The 23,013-nt window shown below is 34.0% G+C and overlaps 3 protein-coding genes across 9 annotated transcripts; 2 read left to right on the top strand and 1 right to left on the bottom strand.

Annotated features, from left to right (window-relative positions):
* Nucleotides 1-3,883: 3,883 nt before the first annotated feature.
* On the top strand, nt 3,884-7,609 carry LOC126751585 (serendipity locus protein H-1). Its single transcript, XM_050461967.1, has 4 exons — nt 3,884-5,303; nt 5,375-5,539; nt 5,604-6,775; nt 6,837-7,609. Exons 1-4 carry the CDS (start codon nt 4,129-4,131, stop codon nt 7,421-7,423), a joined length of 3,099 nt encoding a protein of 1,032 aa, XP_050317924.1. The 5' UTR covers nt 3,884-4,128; the 3' UTR covers nt 7,424-7,609.
* LOC126751593 (integrator complex subunit 11) lies at nt 7,598-9,844 on the bottom strand. The gene is made up of 3 exons (XM_050461975.1): nt 9,413-9,844; nt 8,374-9,348; nt 7,598-8,308 (listed from the first exon to the last, which is right to left on the bottom strand). The coding sequence occupies exons 1-3, from the start codon at nt 9,624-9,626 to the stop codon at nt 7,704-7,706; spliced, it is 1,794 nt and encodes a 597-aa protein (XP_050317932.1). The 5' UTR covers nt 9,627-9,844; the 3' UTR covers nt 7,598-7,703.
* A 446-nt stretch (nt 9,845-10,290) lies between these two features.
* Nucleotides 10,291-21,608, top strand: LOC126751601 (protein phosphatase 1B). 7 transcript variants are annotated; one of them, XM_050462000.1, is made up of 6 exons: nt 10,291-10,397; nt 12,633-13,651; nt 13,736-13,853; nt 18,260-18,362; nt 18,432-18,486; nt 18,844-19,086. In XM_050462000.1, exons 2-6 carry the CDS (start codon nt 12,839-12,841, stop codon nt 18,868-18,870), a joined length of 1,116 nt encoding a protein of 371 aa, XP_050317957.1. In that variant the 5' UTR covers nt 10,291-10,397; nt 12,633-12,838; the 3' UTR covers nt 18,871-19,086. The 7 variants fall into 7 exon arrangements, with proteins under 7 accessions (XP_050317957.1, XP_050317955.1, XP_050317961.1 ...); XM_050461998.1 differs by having other exon boundaries at nt 10,302-10,532; XM_050462004.1 differs by lacking the exon at nt 18,844-19,086 and adding an exon at nt 19,923-21,608 and having other exon boundaries at nt 10,303-10,532.
* The last annotated feature ends 1,405 nt before the right edge of the window (nt 21,609-23,013 follow it).

Raw genomic sequence — 23,013 nt, 5'->3', positions numbered from 1 at the left:
GGTTCGCTTAGAGGCGCATACAAATGTTCACAACAAATTGTTCGCTCGATAAAAATGTATTTATGAGCACACACCCATACAAACACACAAAAAAATTTATTTGCAAATATATTCGTAGGCGCAAGCGATCCCCCCACTGTGTGAGCGACCTAACGAGCCGCGTTGACATCGCTTTGTTTCGTTGAAGGAATGAATATCGGTTCGCTATTGTCTTCAGTTGCCAAAATTAATCACTTCGCATAATTTTTTGAAACCCTTTTTGCCCATTTTTTACAGTTATTTTAATTGCAAATATTTAAATTGGCGGCGTAAAGGAAAATATGAGCGGAAATTGGTGTGCCTTAATTCCAAAGAATCGAAGGAGAATAACGATGTGAGCGAAAATATCTAAGGTAGCTTAGAGAGTGATAGTTGAAACTCTGCGAAACCCCTGGTCTATAATTGCGACGTAAAGCATATCTAAAGTAAATATTCTGCTAAGTAACAATCCAAAGTCGGCTTTTTTATGGACTGAAATCAAAAAAATTATTAGCAACAATTTTCTCTTAGAAATTTCACCGTCTCCTTCCATGCTTTTACACCATTCATTAAACGTGTTCGATTCACCACTCCGCTACTCGCTATAATTGTGCTGATGTGAAAATTATCAAACTTGAATTATCAAACTTGACCGTCAAAATTGCTTCAAGAATGTTTTCTGACGCTATGGCGACAACAACAACAACTATAACCGCTTGGTGTATTTACATCAGCTGCTTCTTCGATTCACCACTCTTCAGTAACTGGCAAAACGAAGAGAGCTATTCTCTATTCAGGTCCCTCTACACCTGATCTCTCCAACGAAGTAGAGGTCTTCGTCTTCCTCTGCTTCCACCTGCGGGAACTGAATTGAAAACCTTCCAAGGTGGAATGGTGTCTTCCATCCGAACAATATAACCTACCTCTCGTTCCACCGATTGTGTTACTCGCCGTCGCCAATGTGGAAAGGACCATAAAGCTTCGGCAAAACTAAAGTAGCACCTGATGGCAAGACTGATTCTGCGTTGGGTTTCAAGACTGATATTATTGTTGGCGTTGATTGGTTCCAAGATAGGACCTTATATGCGATATTAAGGGGACTTATCCCAGAGGTAACTGGCGCAGATTGTAGGGTCTCCCTTTTTGTGAATTGGGCAGAGAACATTTAAGTTCCAATCATTGGGCATACCTTCATCCGACCAAAGAAGCTGATGATTGTCAGTTCTTCGTCGCCGTATTTGAATAGCTCGGCCGATAATCCATCTGTCCCTGCTGCTTTGTTGTTCTTCAGGCGGATAATTGCCATTCGACCTCATCATAGTCAGGCAATGAAACAACTATTCCATCCGCATCGATTGGGGAATTGGGTTCGCTATCTCCAGATGTTAAAATTTCACTGCCGTTAAGCGCGCTGAAAGGTGTTCCCACTTCATACTCAAGAACTTTGAACTCTTTTTTTGTCTGCAAATGCGTATCGCTTCCCTCATCAACTCTCGGTATCTATGCCACCCCGCTCGTGTTGTGGTCGCAACATTGCGAGGTAGGCCGTCCATTTTCTCTCCACTGTGACACGACTGTCCTCATCGTACCAGCTGTACGACCTTTACGAAAACCAATTGCAGGCCTTGGTTAATCTAAATATCGTTTTGACACAAAATGATCAAGAAGATTTTAGATGTGACCTTAAAGTTTCGAAGCATTTGTTTATTCTGCCAAATAGATAGGCTACAAAACGGCCTAACTTATAGGTGCTAGAAGCCTAGAGATCCAGGAAAAATCGAAGATCGACTCAACGACCAAAAATGTTACAAATATATATGTGACTAAAATGCTGGGAAGAGTTTTTTGCATGGAAAGATCTTTGAGAGAGAAGACTTCTAAGAGAAGATCTTGATGAATCTAAGATGAATGATATGTCTTTGTATTGTAGGTTTGAACCATAGCTCTGCGAATAGGTTTATGAGCTATCTTTTATCTTCATTTAATAAGGACCACCAAGCTATTATAGAAGCCGGTGATCTAGAAAACCGCAGGTCACATGAGCAAACCAATTAGGCAAACCGAATTTATCAACCATCAACTATTGTCCTTTATCCTTTCCATGCTGAACTTTTAGGTCTCCCAGCAGCTTGTGTGGGGAATGCTTGAACGCGTTGGGATTTCCTTTCAATAGATTGTGGGTAGAAATCAGAAAACTATCGGAGAAATCGCTTTGATGGAAAATTCCATAAATTGTTCAACGAATATCGAAACTTGGTCCATAGGAGGACATTGACCAGTTGTATAAAGACATTGTCTAGTTGAAGAGTCTTTTGGTATTTGTTGCAAGTTTCAACACACTTTGCTCAAATATTTTCATTATATAATATGCAGGAAGACGCCCCGCCCGGGACGCATGAGCTCTATTTTACTGTGTCTTATATGTTCTTTACAACCAAATCGGTGTGCAATGGCGTCAACCTTTGATGTTGATTCACCGCCCGTTGCAAAAGCGGACAGACATGTGTTTTGTATGTACTTTTGAACGGACGGACAGACAGCAAGTGGTCAAAGCGGTGTGCAATGAAGGGAAAATCTCAGTTAAACGAGATGAACAAACAAGGCCAGAGCAGCCCACGCAAAGGCGGCAACAACAATGAACACGCACACACACATATATTATTTTACATAAATGTATCAAAGTATTGCCATGGTAAGGCCAGCACTTGTGACCAGACAAACACACACAGTTCTTATTTTCCAAATACCCAGTAGGAAAAATATTACTTAAAAGGCAGGTTTACAGTTATATATCTACATATAGACATAAAGGCACTAAAAATAAATAAAAAAATTGCTGTAAGATATATTTACATTACCATTAGCCAATTTGGTATTAGGCATTAAACCTAACCTATAATTGCTATTTTTACGATTTCCTAGCGGGTATGCAAATATAAGTATGTACGTACTTATGTATTCATAATGACTGCATGCTTGCTCATGTGCATATCCAATAGGTCAATTGTTGTTGAGGTGAATTGCATTGAACTGTGTTTGTGGCCAAACAAGTTGTTTGTTGTTCAATCTGATACTGCCTTATTGTTGCTGATGTATTATGCTGTTATTGTGCCATTCATGTTATACTTGTATGTAAGGCTTGTAAATTTTATTTGCAATTTGAGCAACTTCATTAATGTCGATGGCTAAATAGTGTACGTAAATATCAAATATACACATACAGTTATAATTATACTACACATATGTATGTATGTATATTTAATTTTATTTATATATATGTGCCATCAAGGCTAATTTGAGATTATATAAAGCTATAAGCAAACATAACTGAAAGTAGATATCTACATATGTAGATGTACATTTAATATAATAAGAGTTAAAATTTATTTCAACAAAATTTTAAAACAAATTTCTGCCACTACAACAAAAACTACTACGACAACGCTTAAAGCACAAACAATAATTTAACTTTTCATTAAATAAAATATTGCAGTTAAAATGCACAAAACCGGCATATAAAATAGCCAAATGTTTGACCTGCACGAAAAATAACACAGCATAACATACTTTCAGGCGCTAAAATAGTATATATTGCCGAAAGCAGAGAACGTATATTTATTTCTCTACGTTCTCTGCCGTATTATATATATATTATTAATGTATTAAATTAATATATTAAATTTTTTAATAGTAAACTCAAATTTTTGTTGTTAATTACCTCAAATGCACGTTTTTATACGCCACATTTTAGTTTTATGCCGAGCTGTTTACTATTACATCAAATTGCCGAATGCATTGCTGTGCCACAACCAATATCACTTGGCAGCACTCGTCAAAATGGCGTTTGCAGCAAACACTTTCCAAACATTTCCATATGTGTGCAAAATAAACAAGGCGTCATTCCGTAATTAAACTTAATTTTTGTGAAATTCTTTTATAAGCGGCGCTTAATTGTTGTGATTATATAGGCAACGCCTTGTGCTATGAACGTATTACTTAAGTGAATTGTGTGTGTTTTGTGTTTGTAAAGCTCTTTGTACACGGCGAGGTGTAAAAAACCGCATAACCTCTTGACCAACAACAACAGTGGAGCGCACAGTCTAAACGAGAATGACAGAAGAAGCGCCAAGCAGCAAAAAAATGCCGCGAAAACCAAGATCAGCGCCAATAAATATAGCACCGAACACACCTACCAAATTGGGAGCTAACGATGAAATATTAAGTTCACTTCTACGTCTAAATAATTTCGATTCAAATATTAAGGATGAATCGCTAGACATCGATTTATCTGCCTGCGTCACCATAAGCGGCGACTCGGCCGCTATGCTGGCCACCACTAACAGTCTATCAAGCACGGATTTTTGGCGAGTTTTAGATGAAAGTGCGCAAAATGCACATCTTGAATTGACGAATGCTAGTGATGATGTGCAACACCAATTGGTTTGTGCCAGTTTAAGTGATGATGGTCTCGATGACAGTTCCATTGTTGACGATTTGCCAAATGCTAGTTACGAGTGTAAAACAAAAAATCTTGATACACATTATTTGTGTAGCAGTGGTATAGATGCCAAAATTGTAGGCGGTGTAATAATAAAAGAGGAGAAACCACAACATAGCTTCAGTGGCACATTTTTACGACCCGAAGCACCGCCACCGACACCATCACCGTTAAAACGATTATTGATTAAACCACATCAAGCGGATTACCAACGACAAGCTGAAAGGTGCTCGTCAAAAGAAAAAATTAAACGCGATTTAAAAAATGAAATCCTCACAATTGATCGAGCATATCAATTGAATGCAACCCATATAGACGACGCGGCCGTGGATAATATCCAAACAATTGAAAATAAAACAAACGATATCAAAAGTGCACCCACCAATCATGTTGTAGTCAGTAACAACCAATCGATCTCATCATCTAGTTTCAATATTTTTACAATGTCAGAAGACAATACACCAAGTGGTAGTAGTAATAGTAATAATTTAGTACCAGCATCAAAGGTAGAAACTGTTGGTATAGGTAAAAAAGAGTCTGGTAGTCAAGAAAGCGGCACAAGTGCTGCCGAACCGGTATTTAAGTGCCTGGACTGTGATGGTCTCATACTTCAGGGACGAGGCGAATACGCCACACACGAGGCTGTTGGACATCGCGTGCACTACCGATGTCCGGTGTGTGATAACGATTTTGAACAGGAAGCGGCTTTAAAGAAACATGTAAAAACGCATCGCTCAACAGATCCACGAAAAGATGCTTGGAAAAAATGTCCCGAATGTGGAAAATGGTAAGAATCTCAATACAAGCTTAAAATACACCCAAGTAATCTACAAATATCTCTCTTCATTATCATCTTAGCCTTAAATTGGGCAGCATGTGGATGCATCGAAAAATCCATAGTGATAACAAGAAATATGGCTGTGATATTTGTGGCCAAAAATTTGTACAAAAGATCAATTTGACTCATCACTCTCGTATCCATACTGCTGAAAAGCCTTACGAATGTCCGGAATGTCAAAAGAGGTAAATATAAAACTTCAAACTATTTGAAAAACAATTTTAAATTACGAAATAATCTTTGTTTAAGGTTCCAAGAACGTTCACATTTGCAAAGACACCAAAAATATCATGCACAAACCCGCTCGTACCGTTGTGAAAAATGCGGTAAAATGTACAAAACAGAGCGTTGTCTTAAGGTGCATAACCTAGTGCATCTCGAGCAAAGACCTTTCGCTTGTAACGTCTGCGATAAATCCTTCATAAGTAATTCGAAGCTTAAACAGCACTCTAATATACATACTGGCGAACGACCATTCAAATGCAACTATTGCCCAAGAGACTTCACCAACTTTCCGAACTGGCTGAAACATACACGTCGTCGGCACAAAGTAGACCATAAAACCGGCGAACATTTGGAAAACATTCCCTCTTATTGTTCCAAAAAATCTACAAAAGCGGCTAAAGCAAAGGCCGCCGAAGCTAACACAGAGCCAGCGTCAGCTTCACTGACTACGAAGTCTATTACAAACGACACCAATAAAGTTTCCTCTGTGCAAAATCTAAAGCCAAGCGATTCCAACGCGACAACGCCAAAATCTCAAGCATCTAAACGCAAGAAAAAATCGGAGCAACCACCAACAGTGCAGGTTGCACCCGCGCCGCAACCGCCGCCACTAGTATCGATTAGAGATGACCATCCCTTGCCAACAATCGCGGTATCCACATTATCGGCAAACATCAAAACCGAAGTGACGCGTGCGAGTAATATAATGACTTCGATACCGATGTCAATGTCACAACACTTGAAACCAACAACAGCAGTTGGCGCATTAAACAACACATTAAATAAAATTGGCACAAGCAAAACGGCTAAACCAAAGCGTGAGCGAAAGCAACCGTCACCCAAACAAGTGCAAAAAGCTATTCCGACAACACCAGCTTTGTTGTCTTCAATAAAACGTGAAAATACCGAAGCAGATGCGATCTTCAATTCACAAGCGAGCATATCGTTACTAACAGACACCCGATGTGCAATCAGCGGTTTCCCCGACCTGAGTATCACTTCGGCTGAAGAGCTCATTATGGAGCAGGCGCTGGAAATGGAAGAATGCGGCTTGTATGTGGGACAGCCCTCTGTTTCCATAGATACCGATAATGCGATCTCATCGTCGGAAGCTACAGCGGCGCTGCATTTTAAAATTAAAAGTGAATTCGATCCTGTGGACTTGTCTTCGACGCGCATTAAAGAAGAGGATCATGGTAGGTTTTTTCTCTGGATGCTATTTTAGTTAGTTTTACTACAATTTGCAATATATTTCAGGTACATTAAAAGACATGAATCAGCGGTTATTATGTTCATCATTAGAATCATCTCCGTATTCTTCACCAGCATCGATCGAACTGTCAACAACGCCGTCTGTTTTGCCTATGATGCAGTCAGTCCACATAAATAATATTAACAATATGCAAACGACATCTGATGGCGCGAATAGCTTTGGGCTAGATCCATTTACGCTAAATGGCCAATGCCCAAAAGTAGTTACTAGTCTCAATAATTCATTGACGCACCAAACTGCCGCCGATTTACAACACCAGTTGCCTCAAGCCACAACGCATATTGTGCCGGCGAATACGAATACCTTGCCAACAACTACGCAAGCGATTATCAATCATTTCTATATACATCCGATGACCACAATGCCGTTGCTAGCGCAGTCTACAACAAACCAAAAATTACCCTCCGTGAATACTTTGCTATTTTCAACAGCTGGAAATACAGCAAATGTTAGTTCCACCGCCTCTAATGCCGCTCTTAACGATGCAAGATATTTCCATGGCAAGAGCATAACGGCCCACGTAGTTGCTTCGCCGTCAGCAGCGCCAGTGGGGCGATCGAAGCTCACCTAAACCGACAACGATAGGAGTATATACTGTCCACTTGACTAGTCAGCTGTTTTACTTTTCGTACAAAATTCACAGATGAGTTTTTCAGTGCGACTTCACCTTTTTAAAACAAAACTTTAATATATGCTACAAAATAACTAGTTTTTTCTACAATTTTCGTACAAAAATAAAAATACCTACATTGTATAAGTGTTTTATTACAAATTTTTTATTTTCTCAAAAATTACTTTTTATGTATATAAAGACAAATTATAACTATAGAAAAAAACGAATTTATTTTGAATCAAGACATATTTTGTAGCAAGTTCAATATGTAAGCGCCGATATCTTCATCCTGATTAGTCCATGTTATAAGTATGGTTTTATGTTTCGGATCATTTTCATCTTCCTCAACCTTGATTTCAACTGTTTCGACGCAAATCGTACAACTTTCCTGCATGCTAACAGTCCAGCCGACTAATTTCTCTTGTAGAAGCGCGAAAAGTTTTTCACCCGTTCGCAAACGGGGGCCAGGATCGTCCATTTTCACCTTGGAAGTAAAACGCATCACATGACGATTAATACCGAATTCCTTCAAAGTATCGGTTAGATTCTGCAACATAATACGATTATCTTTCATAACAAGTACACCATGTAAGAGTCGTCTTCGCTTTGGATCTGGCGGTTGAGCATTGTATACGCGGGCTTCTGCTTTGAGCAAAGATACGGATGCATCGACAGAAATTTTTACGGGTGTAGAAATAACTGAAGTCTCTCCGTTTGCAGGCATATAAGTTTCAATGTTGAACTCTTCCATTATTTTGGTGCGTAAAAATTGCATTTTTTCAGCTTCGCCGTGCACTAACATGACATTTTTTGGCTCACAATTTTGTATTAGTTGCATAATACCTGGAAGTAGATATTTATTACTTTTTGAGCATTATATGCTAAAATAAATATTAAATGTGCCTCACCTTTAGCGTCAGCATGCGCCGAGAAACTTAAATATTCCACAGACATTTTCACCTCCACCACTTGTCTATTTTCGAATTCGACTTTCTTTGCACCACCAAGAATTTTATTACCTACTGTGCCCTGAACGCAATATCCAGGCATGATAACCATATTATTTTCATTTGGTGCCCATTTCTTAAAAATCTGCAATGACAAACCAGCATGCAACATACCTGGCGTAGCAAATACGACCATAGCTCCAGGATTATCAATATACGCTTTATCGAATGGCTTAATATGCTTAAAGTCAAACATATTTCGTTGCACAAACGTTTTACGTATTTTCTGGTTGGTCCATGTGATGAACATTTTATAATAGGTATTCGCTTTTTCCGTCAAACCCACTGCAAAATATATGGGGAATTTCAAATTCATTCTTTCCCAATAAGTTTCCAATAAAATGCATAGCTCTTGGGCACGTCCCAAAGCAAACACAGGTATTAGCACTTTGCCTCCTTTGGCAACACATTCATGCACTTTCTTAAGGAAATCACGCTCGCGACAACGTTTTGAATCACGTATAGTTGTTGCATATGTACTTTCGGAAATTAACAAGTCCGGCCTGCATTTGTCTATCCATGCAGCGCCTAAATGACGATCAGGTGTCATATTATAATCGCCCGTATACACAACCGATTGTGAGCCGACCCGCAACCAAAACATTGCAGCGCCCAACACGTGACCGGCATAGTAGGCTTTGATCTCCAACTCATTGTCCACCATTACGCTTTGATGCAATGTAACAGCGGTAACCTTTTTCATGCAATCTTTTATCATTTGAGTAGTGAAGAAATTTGACTCGCCTTTGCGCTCCACAGCCACCTTTCGCATATCTTCTAATAAAATGGGGGCAATAGCTTTGGTCGGATGCGTCATGTAAATAGGACCAGAATAGCCTACCATCTCGGACATATACGGCAAGGCACCGCAGTGATCTGCAAACACCCAATTTTACATAGGTTTCTTGTTCATCTCATATTTCTTTTTACGAGTACTTACCCAAATGAAAATGTGATATTATCACACAATCAATGTGACTTGTTATTGGGCCTTCTGGGACGATATATGAAAAATCAGGGAAACGACGTTCATCATTGTACCCCATGTGCATACCACAGTCAAGCATGATGTTTTTGCCACCCATTGATAATAGTAGGCAACTGCGTCCAACATCCTGACCAGCACCTAGTGGTGTTACTTTAATAGTTGGCATTATTTCCACTCAAATCAATTGTTGTGTACTTATTCGTTAAAGTGACAAATGTAATTAATATATCCTTGCTGGTAGAAATAAGCATAAATATTTAAAACACTAAATACAAGACACCTGATAAAGTTGTAGTTTTAAGGCCAATGGAAATAATAAAAACAATGCAATGAAATAAAACTTTCCGCTATTGTGTTCACGCATATATGTAGATTAGCCGCTATTTAAACAAAACAAATTTTTAGGGTGCTCACACACTTTGTTTACAAAAAAGACGATTCCTATTGTGAAATACATATAAAATACAATTTTCACATCTGATCAAACTGCGTAATTTTAAAATATGGCAGAACTAATAAAGATGAGATGCAAAGTATGTTAAATCAATACTCAAATTCATATTCATATTCGCTTGCTCTTGCAAGATTGCAGATTGCAAAAACACTATACCGAAATATACAAGAGCGAGCTCCCATTGTAGAATCTAGTGATTCGCTCAATTTATTGTGAATGGCTATTATGCATGGCTATTTGTGAATTTTTAACTAAGTCACCAGTAACCTATATACCAGTCACTAATTTCCAATTGACTTCCAAATTTTGTTTTCAATAGTGGCAACTATGCCGCCATCACCGTTTTTTCACATTCGCTTTTTCTTCTTATTCACTCGTTCGTCAAATCTTCGCTGTCTTTGCCGTGGTCGTGTTTTTGCGTGCAGTTTATGGTTTATGTTTCATAAAAAATTTTGGCAAAAGGTCACTCAAAGCAGCAAATAAGTAATGAAATAAAATAATACGATTTTAAATGTTTAAATGTAATTGTAAGTGCGTTATGTATTAGAAACATTTAACAATAGAAAGAAGTTCTCGTTGATAGTCAACGAATTCATATTGGTGCGGTTAGCTGGCAAGGTGAGCGTTTTGGAGGCGTCATAGACATAGTAGAATGAATCCCATTTTCCCTATAAAAATTAGAATTTGCTGGGTTTATCGCATGTGTTGGCAAATAATTTACAAATGTTAATATAACTAAAGAAGCGCATGGCATTGCTAAGGGAAATGGCCGAACACTCGGCAGCCATAACCAAAGATTTTTTCCGCTTTCTGCACTCAAGTTGACTATAACATTTTTAAGTGTGCTTAACATAAGACGAAAATAACGTGTGTTTATTGAGTGTTTAGATTGGAATACATAAATGATATAAATATGAAAAAATATATACATACATATATTACAATTAAACAATTTTGGTTGAAACCATATTCTTCGCGCAAAAAATGCCACAGTTGGATTCGCCGTAACAATCGTTTACTATTGGTCGGTGATGTTGTCATATTGTTTTCTAATTTTAGAAGAGGAGCAATCGAGAGAACTTTTACGAGCGTCTAAAAAGAGTGTTTTGAGAAGGGGCCGTTGGTGCATCATTATGGCTATTTCCCACCTCCTATTCCCGAAGATAGCTATCAACTGAAAACAACCAACATTGCCTTCGATCTGAAGTGTGTTGACAACAAACTGATTGTGTTGAGTTTAAATTCTAAAAAGCTCTATCAAGTGGTTGTTATTTGTGTAATTTCCAAATAAAAGTTAAATTTTTAAGGAGACAATTACAACGTTATTCTAACAGTATTATTACTGATTTGGATGAGTGGATGGAATCCTCAATTTATTGCCAACATTTTATCATCACTAAAAATGCACACCTTTCAGATAAAAACGTTATCGGATGTATGTGAAGAAAATTAAAAATTTATAGCCGGTTACTAGTAACAGGCAATAGTTCTGTTACCTATTTTTCGATTTTTACAATTTTTTATTCAATATACATATGTATGTATGTATGCTCTTAAAGCCAAGTGTATCAATGTGTACATATGTATGTTTAACTTACGTTGTAAAAAAGAAACGTTCCTTGAATTATCAGAAAAACATATGCACAATGTCTATAAATTTTCAACTATATTCGTGTTTTGTTCATTTTCCTTTACTCTCTACTTTCAATCTCTCACCGAGTCATTTGTGAACGTTTACTAACAAATTAAGGTGCCTCTTTGGCACCTTTAAACTAAATCACAATGTGCAAAGAGAAGCACGACAATCGGGTTTTTCTATTCACATTCGAACACTAAAGCGCTCGCTATGTTTTTCTTTTTTATACACAAAAATTTTATTTTATTTTGCTAATCCGTAAAAGAAAATTATTTGAACAACCACATAACCAATATAAACACCAAAAAGGTAGAGTGTGAAAATAAAAAATTTTAAATGTGCGTGTAGTTTCATAAATATTCTAAGCATTATATACTGGTGTCTATTCTTATTTATATACACGTATATTTAAATTAGTAAAGTGATATAATGTGCATGAATAGCGGTACCAAATGAAAAGTAGAAAATAAGCAGTTTTCTGAAGATAACTATTTACAGAACATATGCGCCAGTGATTATTTATACATACATAAGTATTTATATATAAGTACATATGTAAAATCCAAGTGTGTGCAAGTCTGCAAGTTTTCCTGAGGACAAGTGTAGATTCAGTTTGTTTGCAGTTCCAATGATCAAGCCACATGAACGTATTTACGACCATTTACCGCACAAATAGGGCTTTTATTATTGGGAAATCGCCTGAGTTATATGCAAAGTGCGCTAGTATTTTCAAATTGTGTAATCATTGATTTTTCAAAGTGACGTTTCATCTCAGCTGCACCAGTTAATATACCCAAGTGTTTATATGGCTATATGGCACAAAGCAAGTAAATTTCTGGCAAAAATAAATTTAGTAGGGTGTAACTCACTACATATTTAAAACATATTCTATGTATCGGCAGTGATAGTCTGTGTAAAAAGATATCAATAAACGTATGCTAAAGCGTGTGCACTTATATACTTAGGGTGAATGAATTTGGCATTTTTTTGCTCATTTCTGCAATACCAAAACATGCATGGTTAATTGATTTGAGAATATCTTGCACACTTGTGTTGATTGTTTCCTTTCGTACACATTTCAGGCAGTTGCGAAACAAACGATTCTGTAAGCAGTGACTCTAAAGCGACTATAAACAATTAACTCACCAATAGCAAATATAATTTCAAATTAAAAGCCAGTATATAAACATAATTAAAATTAGCACACTATCAACTGAGCGATCGAACCACCGAACGCCTAAGTAACTTTGCTACCCGCGTACAATTAAACACAGCATGCACAAAAGCGATGGGCGGTTTCCTGGATAAGCCGAAAACAACAAAACATAACGACCATGGGGAAGGAAATAAACTTCTTTTCGGCGTCAGCTCCATGCAGGGCTGGCGTTGTGAAATGGAGGACGCTTACTATGCACGCACCGGTCTTGGAAGCGAGCTCGAAGATTGGAGTTTCTTTGCCGTTTTTGACGGGCACGCTGGTTGCAAAGTGTCAAAACATTGCGCCTCAAATCTGCTTGACTGTATCATTTGCACAGATGAATTTAGGAATGGTGACCACGTGAAGGGCATACGTACCGGCTTCCTACGCATCGATGAAATGATGCGGGTGTTGCCCGAATTCACTCAAGATGCAGAAAAATGTGGTGGCACAACTGCGGTGTGTGCGTTTATATCGCCCACACAAGTTTACATTGCGAACTGCGGTGATTCGCGCGCCGTGCTATGCCGTCAGGGGGTACCGGTATTTGCAACACAAGATCACAAACCGATTTTGCCCGAGGAAAAGGAGCGTATACACAATGCGGGCGGCAGTGTTATGATAAAACGTGTTAACGGTACATTGGCTGTGTCGCGAGCGCTGGGCGATTATGATTTCAAAAACGTTAAGGAAAAGGGTCAATGCGAACAATTAGTGTCGCCAGAACCGGAGATTTTTTGCCAAAGTCGCCAGGATACAGATGAATTTTTAGTTTTAGCTTGTGACGGTATATGGGATGTTATGACCAATGAGGATTTATGCAGTTTTGTCCACTCGAGGCTGAGAGTGACGAACGATTTAGTAAATATAGCAAACCAAGTCGTCGATACATGCTTGCACAAGGTGCGGAAAAACTTGACATAATAATAAATTTTTATATTTATATTTCATGAATTTATAATATAATTTTTGCGTTCGACATTGCAGGGCAGCCGAGATAACATGAGCATAATAATAATCGCTTTCCCGGGCGCACCACAACCAACTGAAGAAGCCATAGAAGCGGACAAACGGCTGGAGAAGCAAATCGAGAAACTAACAAGAGGTTGTCTAAGTCGACTTTTTTGTTTTTAATCATAATAATAAGTGTACTAGTCGAAATAACAGTTCATGTACTTAGTACATAACTATTGTGGCGAGCGTACGAAACGCGTTAAAACATCTATAGGCAATAATTGAATTGATATATAGTTTATTGTTATAGACATGAATATTGTATGTGCTAGCGTGAATACACATACATATGACGTCATTAATCGATTTACCTGAAGTGCGAGATATAGCAAAACTGGTAATAACAAACCTTTAGTGCGTAGGATAATCGTCCTTTTTTATTTATTAATAATTGTTCCTTATCCGTTCAATTGCGGCAAATATGTAATTTCTTCTAGTCAAATAATGCATATACTAAACTTTTTAGTCTTCTTCGTATAATGTGAGTTACTAAACTTAATGAGTTCTCTGTTTGCTACAATGACTGCCAAGGATTACTCCTACTGCTATAATGTTTATTCTATTACCATTCATTCTACATAATACCTTTATTTGTATTATCCATTGCCTCACGGAAAACTCGAGTTCACAGGGTTACGAACTCTTTAAATCAAGATTTGTTATAAAATATTGAAAATCTAATTTTCCAAAACACCATCATCAATTAAAAATTAAATTTTCCTGATTAAAAATTAATTAATTTACTTTTTTAATTTTTAATTTTTCTTTTTATTTAATTTTTTTATTTTTTATTATATATATATATTTTTTTATTAAATATATATAATGTTTTGTTAATGTAATTTTTTTTTACCTTAATTATATATATTTTTTTTTAATTTTTGTAATTTTTTTGCAATCTTTTATTTATCCGTTATTCAGGATAATACTTCTAAAAATTGTTTTTAATAAGGTTTTTCGGGATTTTTAATTAAAGAAAGTTTAACTGAAATGTTATTTTTTAATGCATTATTTGCAACCCTGGATTTCACACATACATACATAAATTCAATTTATTTGTTAAAAACGATATCCGAAGAATACCCAAAAATACTCACATATTTGCATGACGCTTTTAAAGCAAATATAGAATACCAAAGAATTCAACAATAACAGTAATTAATATTAGATAAATCAAATGTGTCAAGTTGTAGTAGTACAATTGAGAGCAAAGGCAGGTGGGCGGGCATTGGCCAAGTCAATAGTGTCGATTTAATATAATATAAAAAACGAATGTAAATACTAATATAAAAATTTGCGGAAAATGTATCGAACCCAATAATAATTTTAAAATTTAAGGAATGTTTACAAAAGTTAGAAAAAACGTGATTATTAAGCCACCGAAGGTCAACTAAATTAACTCAATTTGAAGTGAATTGAAATTATGTTTTGTAATATACACGCGTTTGAGAGTTTAAAAGCACTAGCTGTATTTACAAAATAACAGTATTACACTTAAAGCTCATTACAGTAAATACAATATATGATAATAGAAACTTCCGTAAATGCAAAATTTATGGAAAAGTGCATTCAAATTCAGTACAATTTCGTTATATACCATATGTACCTCTGCAATCCCTTTGCTTTACAAAAAAAAAAAAAATAAATAAATAAAAAACAAAAAATATTGTAGAAATAGCGAATAACAGTAACATGAAATAATTAAACTAATTTTTAAGCATTTGATGCGTGTCATACTTCCACATACACAACCTCGCTTACTTATATACTAACAACAACAACATTGTCTTTGTCAACCTCTAGCTAAGATTAGCGTCCTTATGCTCACGTAAACATTGCAATATTTGCTTAGTAATTTTTTAAAATTAATTTACGTATTGTAGTACACATGAATAAGGCAAACGCAACAATCAAAACGAAATGCATATGTTCTCGGTGCATTCTGTGAATTCGTATACAACTCTGTATTACATATATTTCTAAGTCATAGCAAATAGTGGAGGAGCGTAAAACCTCTAAGTATCTGTACAGTCTTAGCAGTTATTTAGGTGTATTGTTATGTACGAGTATATAAACGGAATTTAATATTAATTGTAAACCTAGTATTATATAATAAATCAAATAGCGAAACTAGAAAAATACGTAAAAACTTTAAATATCATATGCCAATTACTTACGAATAGTAATGGTATTGTGAAAAATGTAAAAATGAATTTTGATGCGTGTCCAGACTCATATTTGCAAGTTGAGAAATAAATTCCTATTTTAAACTCAAAAGAAATTTAACTGATCGAGTTGTACTTTTGTCTACTTACACTCATACATATACAAACGCGTGCTCACTTTTTTTGGGGTGCAACACAATCTTCAACATTTAACCCACATTGCTTTTGAGTTAAAAATTTCATAACTTTTGCTTTGCGCGAGTTTAACTATCATTTATTTTTGTGTTTCAAATTCACACATACTTTTCTGTTTTGTTTAATTTCTTTTGCTTGTTTTTGATTTGCAATCGCGCATACTGTCATTCGTAAAGAAATTTGTCGAAACACTCGTTAAGTGTTCTGATGATGAAAGCAAATTGTTTAAATAAGAATTAATGAACGTTTCAACGTTTCAACGTTTGAACCTATCGTAGACTTGCGTGTTTTTTGGTAGAAACAACGCGTTTAGAAAGAGCGTGAGCATAAGGTACGTTAAATCAAAATTCGTTTTTATTTTGTTTGCTAAACTAAGATTATTACTGTTATACTCACTCAATTAACCTTATTCATTAGTCAAAAAAAAAAAAAAGACAATAGTTAACTAATGCAAGTATTATAAAAATTATTATTTTTTCTATAATGTCCATAATTATAATTACTGTAAAATGCATGCCAGGCTGTTAAGTATTTAGTGGCTTCAAATATTTACTTAGTGGAAAAAGTTCAATTTCAGTTTTTTACAGTTGAAATTATAAAACTCAAAAAATTAAATTTTAGTTTTACGGTTGAAATTTTGTGACTTAAAACAAATTTAATTTCAGTTTTTACAGTTGAAATTATAAAACTCTAAAAATTCAATCTCAGTTTTTTTACAAACGAAATTATAAAACTTAAGATACTTAATTTCAGTTTTTGCGTATGAAATTGTAGAACTCAAAAAAATGAATTTCAGTTTTTATAAATGAAATTATAATAATATACTAATATTTTAATTTACTAAAATTGGCAGATTGAAGTCAGAACAATTTAAAAATTTTTCGTATTTATATTTTTTTTTGTTTGTCGATTTGCTATTTATATACATACATATATATTTATTAAATTCTTTTGGTTTATGTTTCTAAATTTTTTTCTTTCTTCGTTACTTTCTTTTTTTATTATAATATATTTTTAAGTTTTTTTGTTTTTTTTATTTTTGTTTAATCTTAGTTTTTTTATGTTATTTCTATTTTTTTTGTTAGTCTTTTAGTTTTGTTTTTCTGTTTTTGATTCCATTAATGTTTTATTGTTTTTAATTTAGTTTTTGTTTTTGTTTTGACCTTTATCTTTTGCCGTAACCGGAACGGACCAGGATTTTTTATCTAACCAAGGATTGTCAACCTGGCAAAATTTTGCCCCTACAAAAACAAGAACATTTTATAATTTTATTTTTATTTTATTTTTTTATTTTTTGTTATTTTATTTTATTTGTTTTTATTTTATTTTTTTTTTTTATTTTATTTTTTTTTTTTTTTTTTTTATTATTACCTTTTTAATTTTTTTTTAATTTTTTTTATATATTTAATTTTTTTTTTATTTTTTAAAACTTTTTTTCATTTAAAAAAATTTTGTTTTTATTTTTTTGATATTTTCTTGTTGTTTTGTTATATTAACTATTTAAAAATTTGCAAAAAAGAATTCATAATATAACTCGAAGAAAAATTATAATTTTTTAGTTTTAGAAAATAGGCATAAAAACTTATTTGAATTTTTAATATATTTTTCATTCATTGTGCATCTTGCAAATATTGCATTAAAAAGAGCTCAATAGCTTCTAATATAAATATTTAACTGTAAATACATATTTTTCTAATATAGTTACAAAAATTGTTGCATGTAACTGTTTTTGAATTTTTTAAGTACAAAAAATGCTTTATTATTTATTGTTAAAATTTGTTTAAATTATCAGTTATAGACTAGCTAACGATTTATTATGTTTTATAGCATATTTTCATTTAAAAGTAAATATTTTTTTGAGTCGCGAAGTAAGACTGCGTATTTTTAAATTGTTCTAGGAATAGGCATACAGCAAATGCATTACCAAAAATAAATTTTCTGAACATTTTTCGAAATCGCTAGTATTTGACACATCACTTAATAGTAATTTTAACACCAAATAGCATTTTTCTTAAGTAAATTTTTATCCAATTACTATTAATACCTAGCTTTAAAATTACTGCATTTTATAAGAACTCAACACAAAACAAAATTTTTTGCAATTTTTTTAACCACTTTTTCTTTATTTTGCTTACAGAGGAGATAGAATGTAATGAAGTCACGCAGTACTTTGATTTATTGCAAGCACTACAGAATAAGGATATTGAAGGTCTTCCTCCTGGTGGCGGCTTACAGTCAAAGTAAGTATAGTGCTAGTATTGCACATTAGTGATATTGAAATTATTTTTGTGTTTTTTTCGTCCGCACAGATATGCAGTCATCGAGCGAACGTTCAAAGAGTTGTATCCAGATCAGGACTGCGAAGTACGAAACATACTCAATTTCTAATACATTTGCTTTGCTTCATGCATTGTTGTTATTCACTTTTAACTTTTACTCTGCATTGTAATGTTTTTTCTTCTTACTTTGCTTTTAACTATTTTATTGGCTATTTATTCACCCGTAGTTCATTAAATTCGTATATACATATTTAATGCTTCGCTTAAATGCTAATATTAAGTTTACTAATCTTTACACACACATCACTAACGCTATTGTATTCTAAATAGGCATAACACATTTTCATATATTTCCCTACATATCTACATATAGTATATTTTATCTGCTCACCTGCTTTGCACTCACTTTTAACATGAAAATATATTTCCTTTTTTCTTCTAGTGTAATGAATATTATCAACTGGTTTAAGTTATGCCATAAAAAATTGTTTTACAAAATATTGCACAATTTTTCAATTTCAACCAAAATAAAAAAATAAGTTGCAGTTTTCATTTACATATGTATGATGCGTTGTTATGTATGAGGCGGTGAAATCCTTTCTTACAACAATACGCATGCGAAAAGCAACCTGAATGTGTGCATGTCCATATGAATGAGTCAATAAATGTTTTGTTTTACACGCAACTCTATTTTTATTTCAATGTACCACAAAGATATTGGCAAAATATATGTATGATTAAATGTTATTCATAATTCTTGCTCTTGCCTTTGATCGTATATTTATTGTTTTAATTTATTTTTTATTAATTTATTTTTTTTAATTAATTTAAAATTTTTTTTAATTAATTATTTTTTTTGTTATTTTTTTATTAATTAATTTATTTTTTGTTATTTTTTTTTTTTTTTTTTAAATTTTTTTAAATTAATTTAAATTTTATTTTTTTTAAATTTATTAATTTTTTATTTAATTAATTTTTTTTTTAATTAATTTTTTTTTTTAATTTTTTTTTTTTTTTTTAATTTTTTGTTTTAAATTTTTTTTTTTAAATTTTTTAATTTGTTTTTAATATTTGAAAAAATGTTATTACTAAACAATATATTTTTTTAAATACTTAATTAAATGCTTGGCAGTTTTTTATATTTTTTATTATTATTACATATTATTATTTGTGTTTAATGTATTTTATTATATATGTATGTATATATATATTTTTTTTTATTTTTTAACATTTTCAAATTATTTTTTTCATAATTTTTTTTTATAAATCTTTTTTGTTTAAAAATAATTATATATTTTGTTTTCAATTTATATATAATATATTTAATTTATTTAAATTTTGTATGTTTTTAATTCTAATTTTGTGCACACTCTATTTCACAACAATATCTTCATCATCATCATCTTTATTATTCCACATATATTACTGCAAAGCTCATCAATCAATTGCTGCAATATTTTTGAATTCCAATAAAAGTATGTTCTTTCTATTATCTTCTCTTCTCAATATGTGTACTTACAGAGTCCTTCTCATTGAACCACCTCAAAAACAAAGTAATAACAAAACAAAATAATTAAAAAACAAAACAAAAACAAATCGGTTATAACTTTGATAAAGTGCAAATTTAACTGAAGTAACCAAATAGAAGAAATAATTAAATACAAAAAACAGGAATAAAACAAATAATACACTGAAAGAAAAAAATGGAAAATTACTGTAGCAAAAAGCCAGAAACACTCGTAAACAAATGATACAGAACAACCAAGTTTAGGGTTAAGAAGTTACATATACATATTTGCAGACTTGTTGTGAAGCTATAAAGCCTGGGCTAGCTCGGTGAGAGTGACTTAAAACCTGTGAGCCCGGTAGGTTCTCATATAGGTACCAAACATTTTGCGGCAGTTCACAAAAGCGAGTGCAGTCAACAACACTAAGTTTTTCGTTACTTTGAGGAGAAAGCTGGAACATTACCACAACCATACAGACGAACGGTAACAATAGTGCGCATACTAAATACACACACACACACACTTATGGTGAACCAATTCTACTGAAGCGTTGCTCTGATTGCTTATGTGCGTTAGAATGTGCAGCCAAATTCATCTTTAAAACGCAACACATGGCGGCTTCCGTCTAAACACCTGTCTATAACACCAACGATGTGTCCACACACCCACGCATACGAATCTACTCGAATGTTATGTCCTGCATACATGCATATAAGAAGCCATTCGATGAACACCTAAGTTTTAGTGACGTTTTGTGTACAAAAGCCTATACCGTAAATAAGTAACTGTTATATGTTTGTTTGTATGTTAACATGAAATAAGTAAATCAGCTTTGGAGTAGTGCTTATAGTTTCTTGCAGTAGCAAAAATAACAAAATGTCACCTCAAAATGGCTGCATGTGCATCCACTTGACAGAAGCATTGTCAAAAAGATGTTTCAGTTTTGTTATTACACCGGTGTAAAGTATAACGCACAATCACACAACACCACCGCGACCGCCGCACCATGCGGAGCGCTGCAGACTGGTAAGAGAGCTTGGCCGTGCTTGTGCGCCTGTAATCATTATCAACAGCAAAACGAGGGAGCCAACTATCTTCATATAATTGTATTGGCCGATCGTTTTTTCTATTGCTTGCCGCGAGCTGCCCACCAATTTGGAGCGAATGCAAAATTTCAAAACTGTTTTAAAAGCACATTTACATATTTACTTTACTCTTACTTTTTAATTCGTTTTACTTTTATACTATATACGACCTAAACGAGAAAATAACGGTTTACAAGTAACTGAATTTTTGGCGATTAAACACAAATCCTACAAAAAATCCAACAAACTAAGTTAAAGAAAGAAGAAAAAAGAATAAAAAAACAAAAGCAAAAACACACAAATAAGATTTTACAATTTTCCACATACTGTCAACAACAACTACTTACATACATACACACATATATATTGTGTACGTATTTGTAATCTGAGTATAAAAAGTATAAAATTAGTTGAGAAGCTTAATTAATGAAAATAATAAAATAAAAAAACCTAAAAATATGGTAATAAGTTGTAAGTGAGTAAAGCAAAAAAAAAGAAGTAAATAAACAAAAACAACAAAAGAAGTGGTAATAAGAATATACACACACGTGTTTGTAGTGAATGTTAATAAATGAATGATAACTAAAATACAAAGATTATATGTAAAAAAACTACTTTTTTGGTATTTGATTTCAACTGGGGTGTGGGGTTAATCATTGCAATATATTATATAAAAGTTATCTTAGATTCAGCATATTTGGGATAGTTAAGGTTCATGATTTTATGCCACAAATTTGCTTGGCTTGGAAAATTTCGTTGTGTGCAAATGTATGCAGTTTTTAATGCATGATGAGTGGAATCAGTGTCGAAGACATGCATGTACATGCTTATAGGCTTTCGCGATTTATTAGTTCGGTCTAGACATTTAAGGATGAATACATTTAAATATAAGCTAAAAGCCATGCGTATATGGACAAAATTTACTCGAGTACACAAGTTTTATGATAAAACTCATTTTTTTCTTAAGAAAAGCTATTTTTTTTACCCTGAACCTTGAATAAATTTATTTCCACGCCTAAAGAGTCCCATAAAATTCATATACATATATAGAGCAAACACTTCAATACATGGTCCATACGATGCAATGAGAACCCCAAACCATAACTATGGAAAAAACCATGAGGAAGGGTCCCCAAGTTTTGGGACCCGCCAAGTAAAAAACACACCTAATGAAAAAATCAAAATAGCTTCGGATGAGAATCCTTTTGATGACAAACTCTGCTAACGTGCTAAGGATTGCGGTGCAGTACCCGCCAGGGAAAGTACAGGAAGAGGAACACTTCCACTCCGTTTGAAAGATCAGGTGGATCAGGTGGAGTACGACTTGGCTACACCTGAAATCTCCAAATGGCGTCAAACAGCGAATGGCGCGCTGTTGTAAACTCCGCTATAACCGCGTAAGTTTAATCAATCACATTGATGCTATAGTAGAAAAAACTCGCTGGTGGCTGCTAGTTAGACGTAACTATCCAAACAGTCTAGCGAAAAGTGGATAAAGGAATTGCGAAATATGGCCCGTCTACACTGAACTTGATCTGGGTTCCCGGCCACAGGAACATTCTTACTAATGAAAAAACAGACGAGTTGGCAAAGGCAGGAGCTTACCTAAACGAATCCGAGGCAGAGTTAATACCAAGCCCGCTAGGATCGATCAGGAGAGAACTCAATATATTCAACAATTAGCAAATAACAGATGGAAAAATATAACAAAATGCAATATAACTAAACAGATGTGGCCAATATATGACAAGAAAAGAATTAACGACTTATTAAACCGGTCCAGGAAAAGTACCTACAGACTAACTGCTACCATAACAGGGCATTGACCATTTGGAGAACATGCGTCCAAAATGGGTATGCCCTACAACAACATCTGCCGAGGCTGCGAACTAGTAGGGAATAAGGAAACAATTTTCCACTTTCTCTGTGAATGCCCAGCCCTATCGCAGATCCGACACAGAACTCTTGGAATCCATCAAGCACCAAACAGCTATTGTTAATTGAGCCCGAAATATAACA

The sequence above is a fragment of the Bactrocera neohumeralis genome, chromosome 2 (genome assembly GCF_024586455.1).
Source record: "Bactrocera neohumeralis isolate Rockhampton chromosome 2, APGP_CSIRO_Bneo_wtdbg2-racon-allhic-juicebox.fasta_v2, whole genome shotgun sequence".
Taxonomy (NCBI): Eukaryota; Metazoa; Arthropoda; class Insecta; order Diptera; family Tephritidae; genus Bactrocera; species Bactrocera neohumeralis.
Note: the sequence above shows the minus strand (reverse complement) of the source record. Positions and strands in the feature narration are given on the sequence as shown.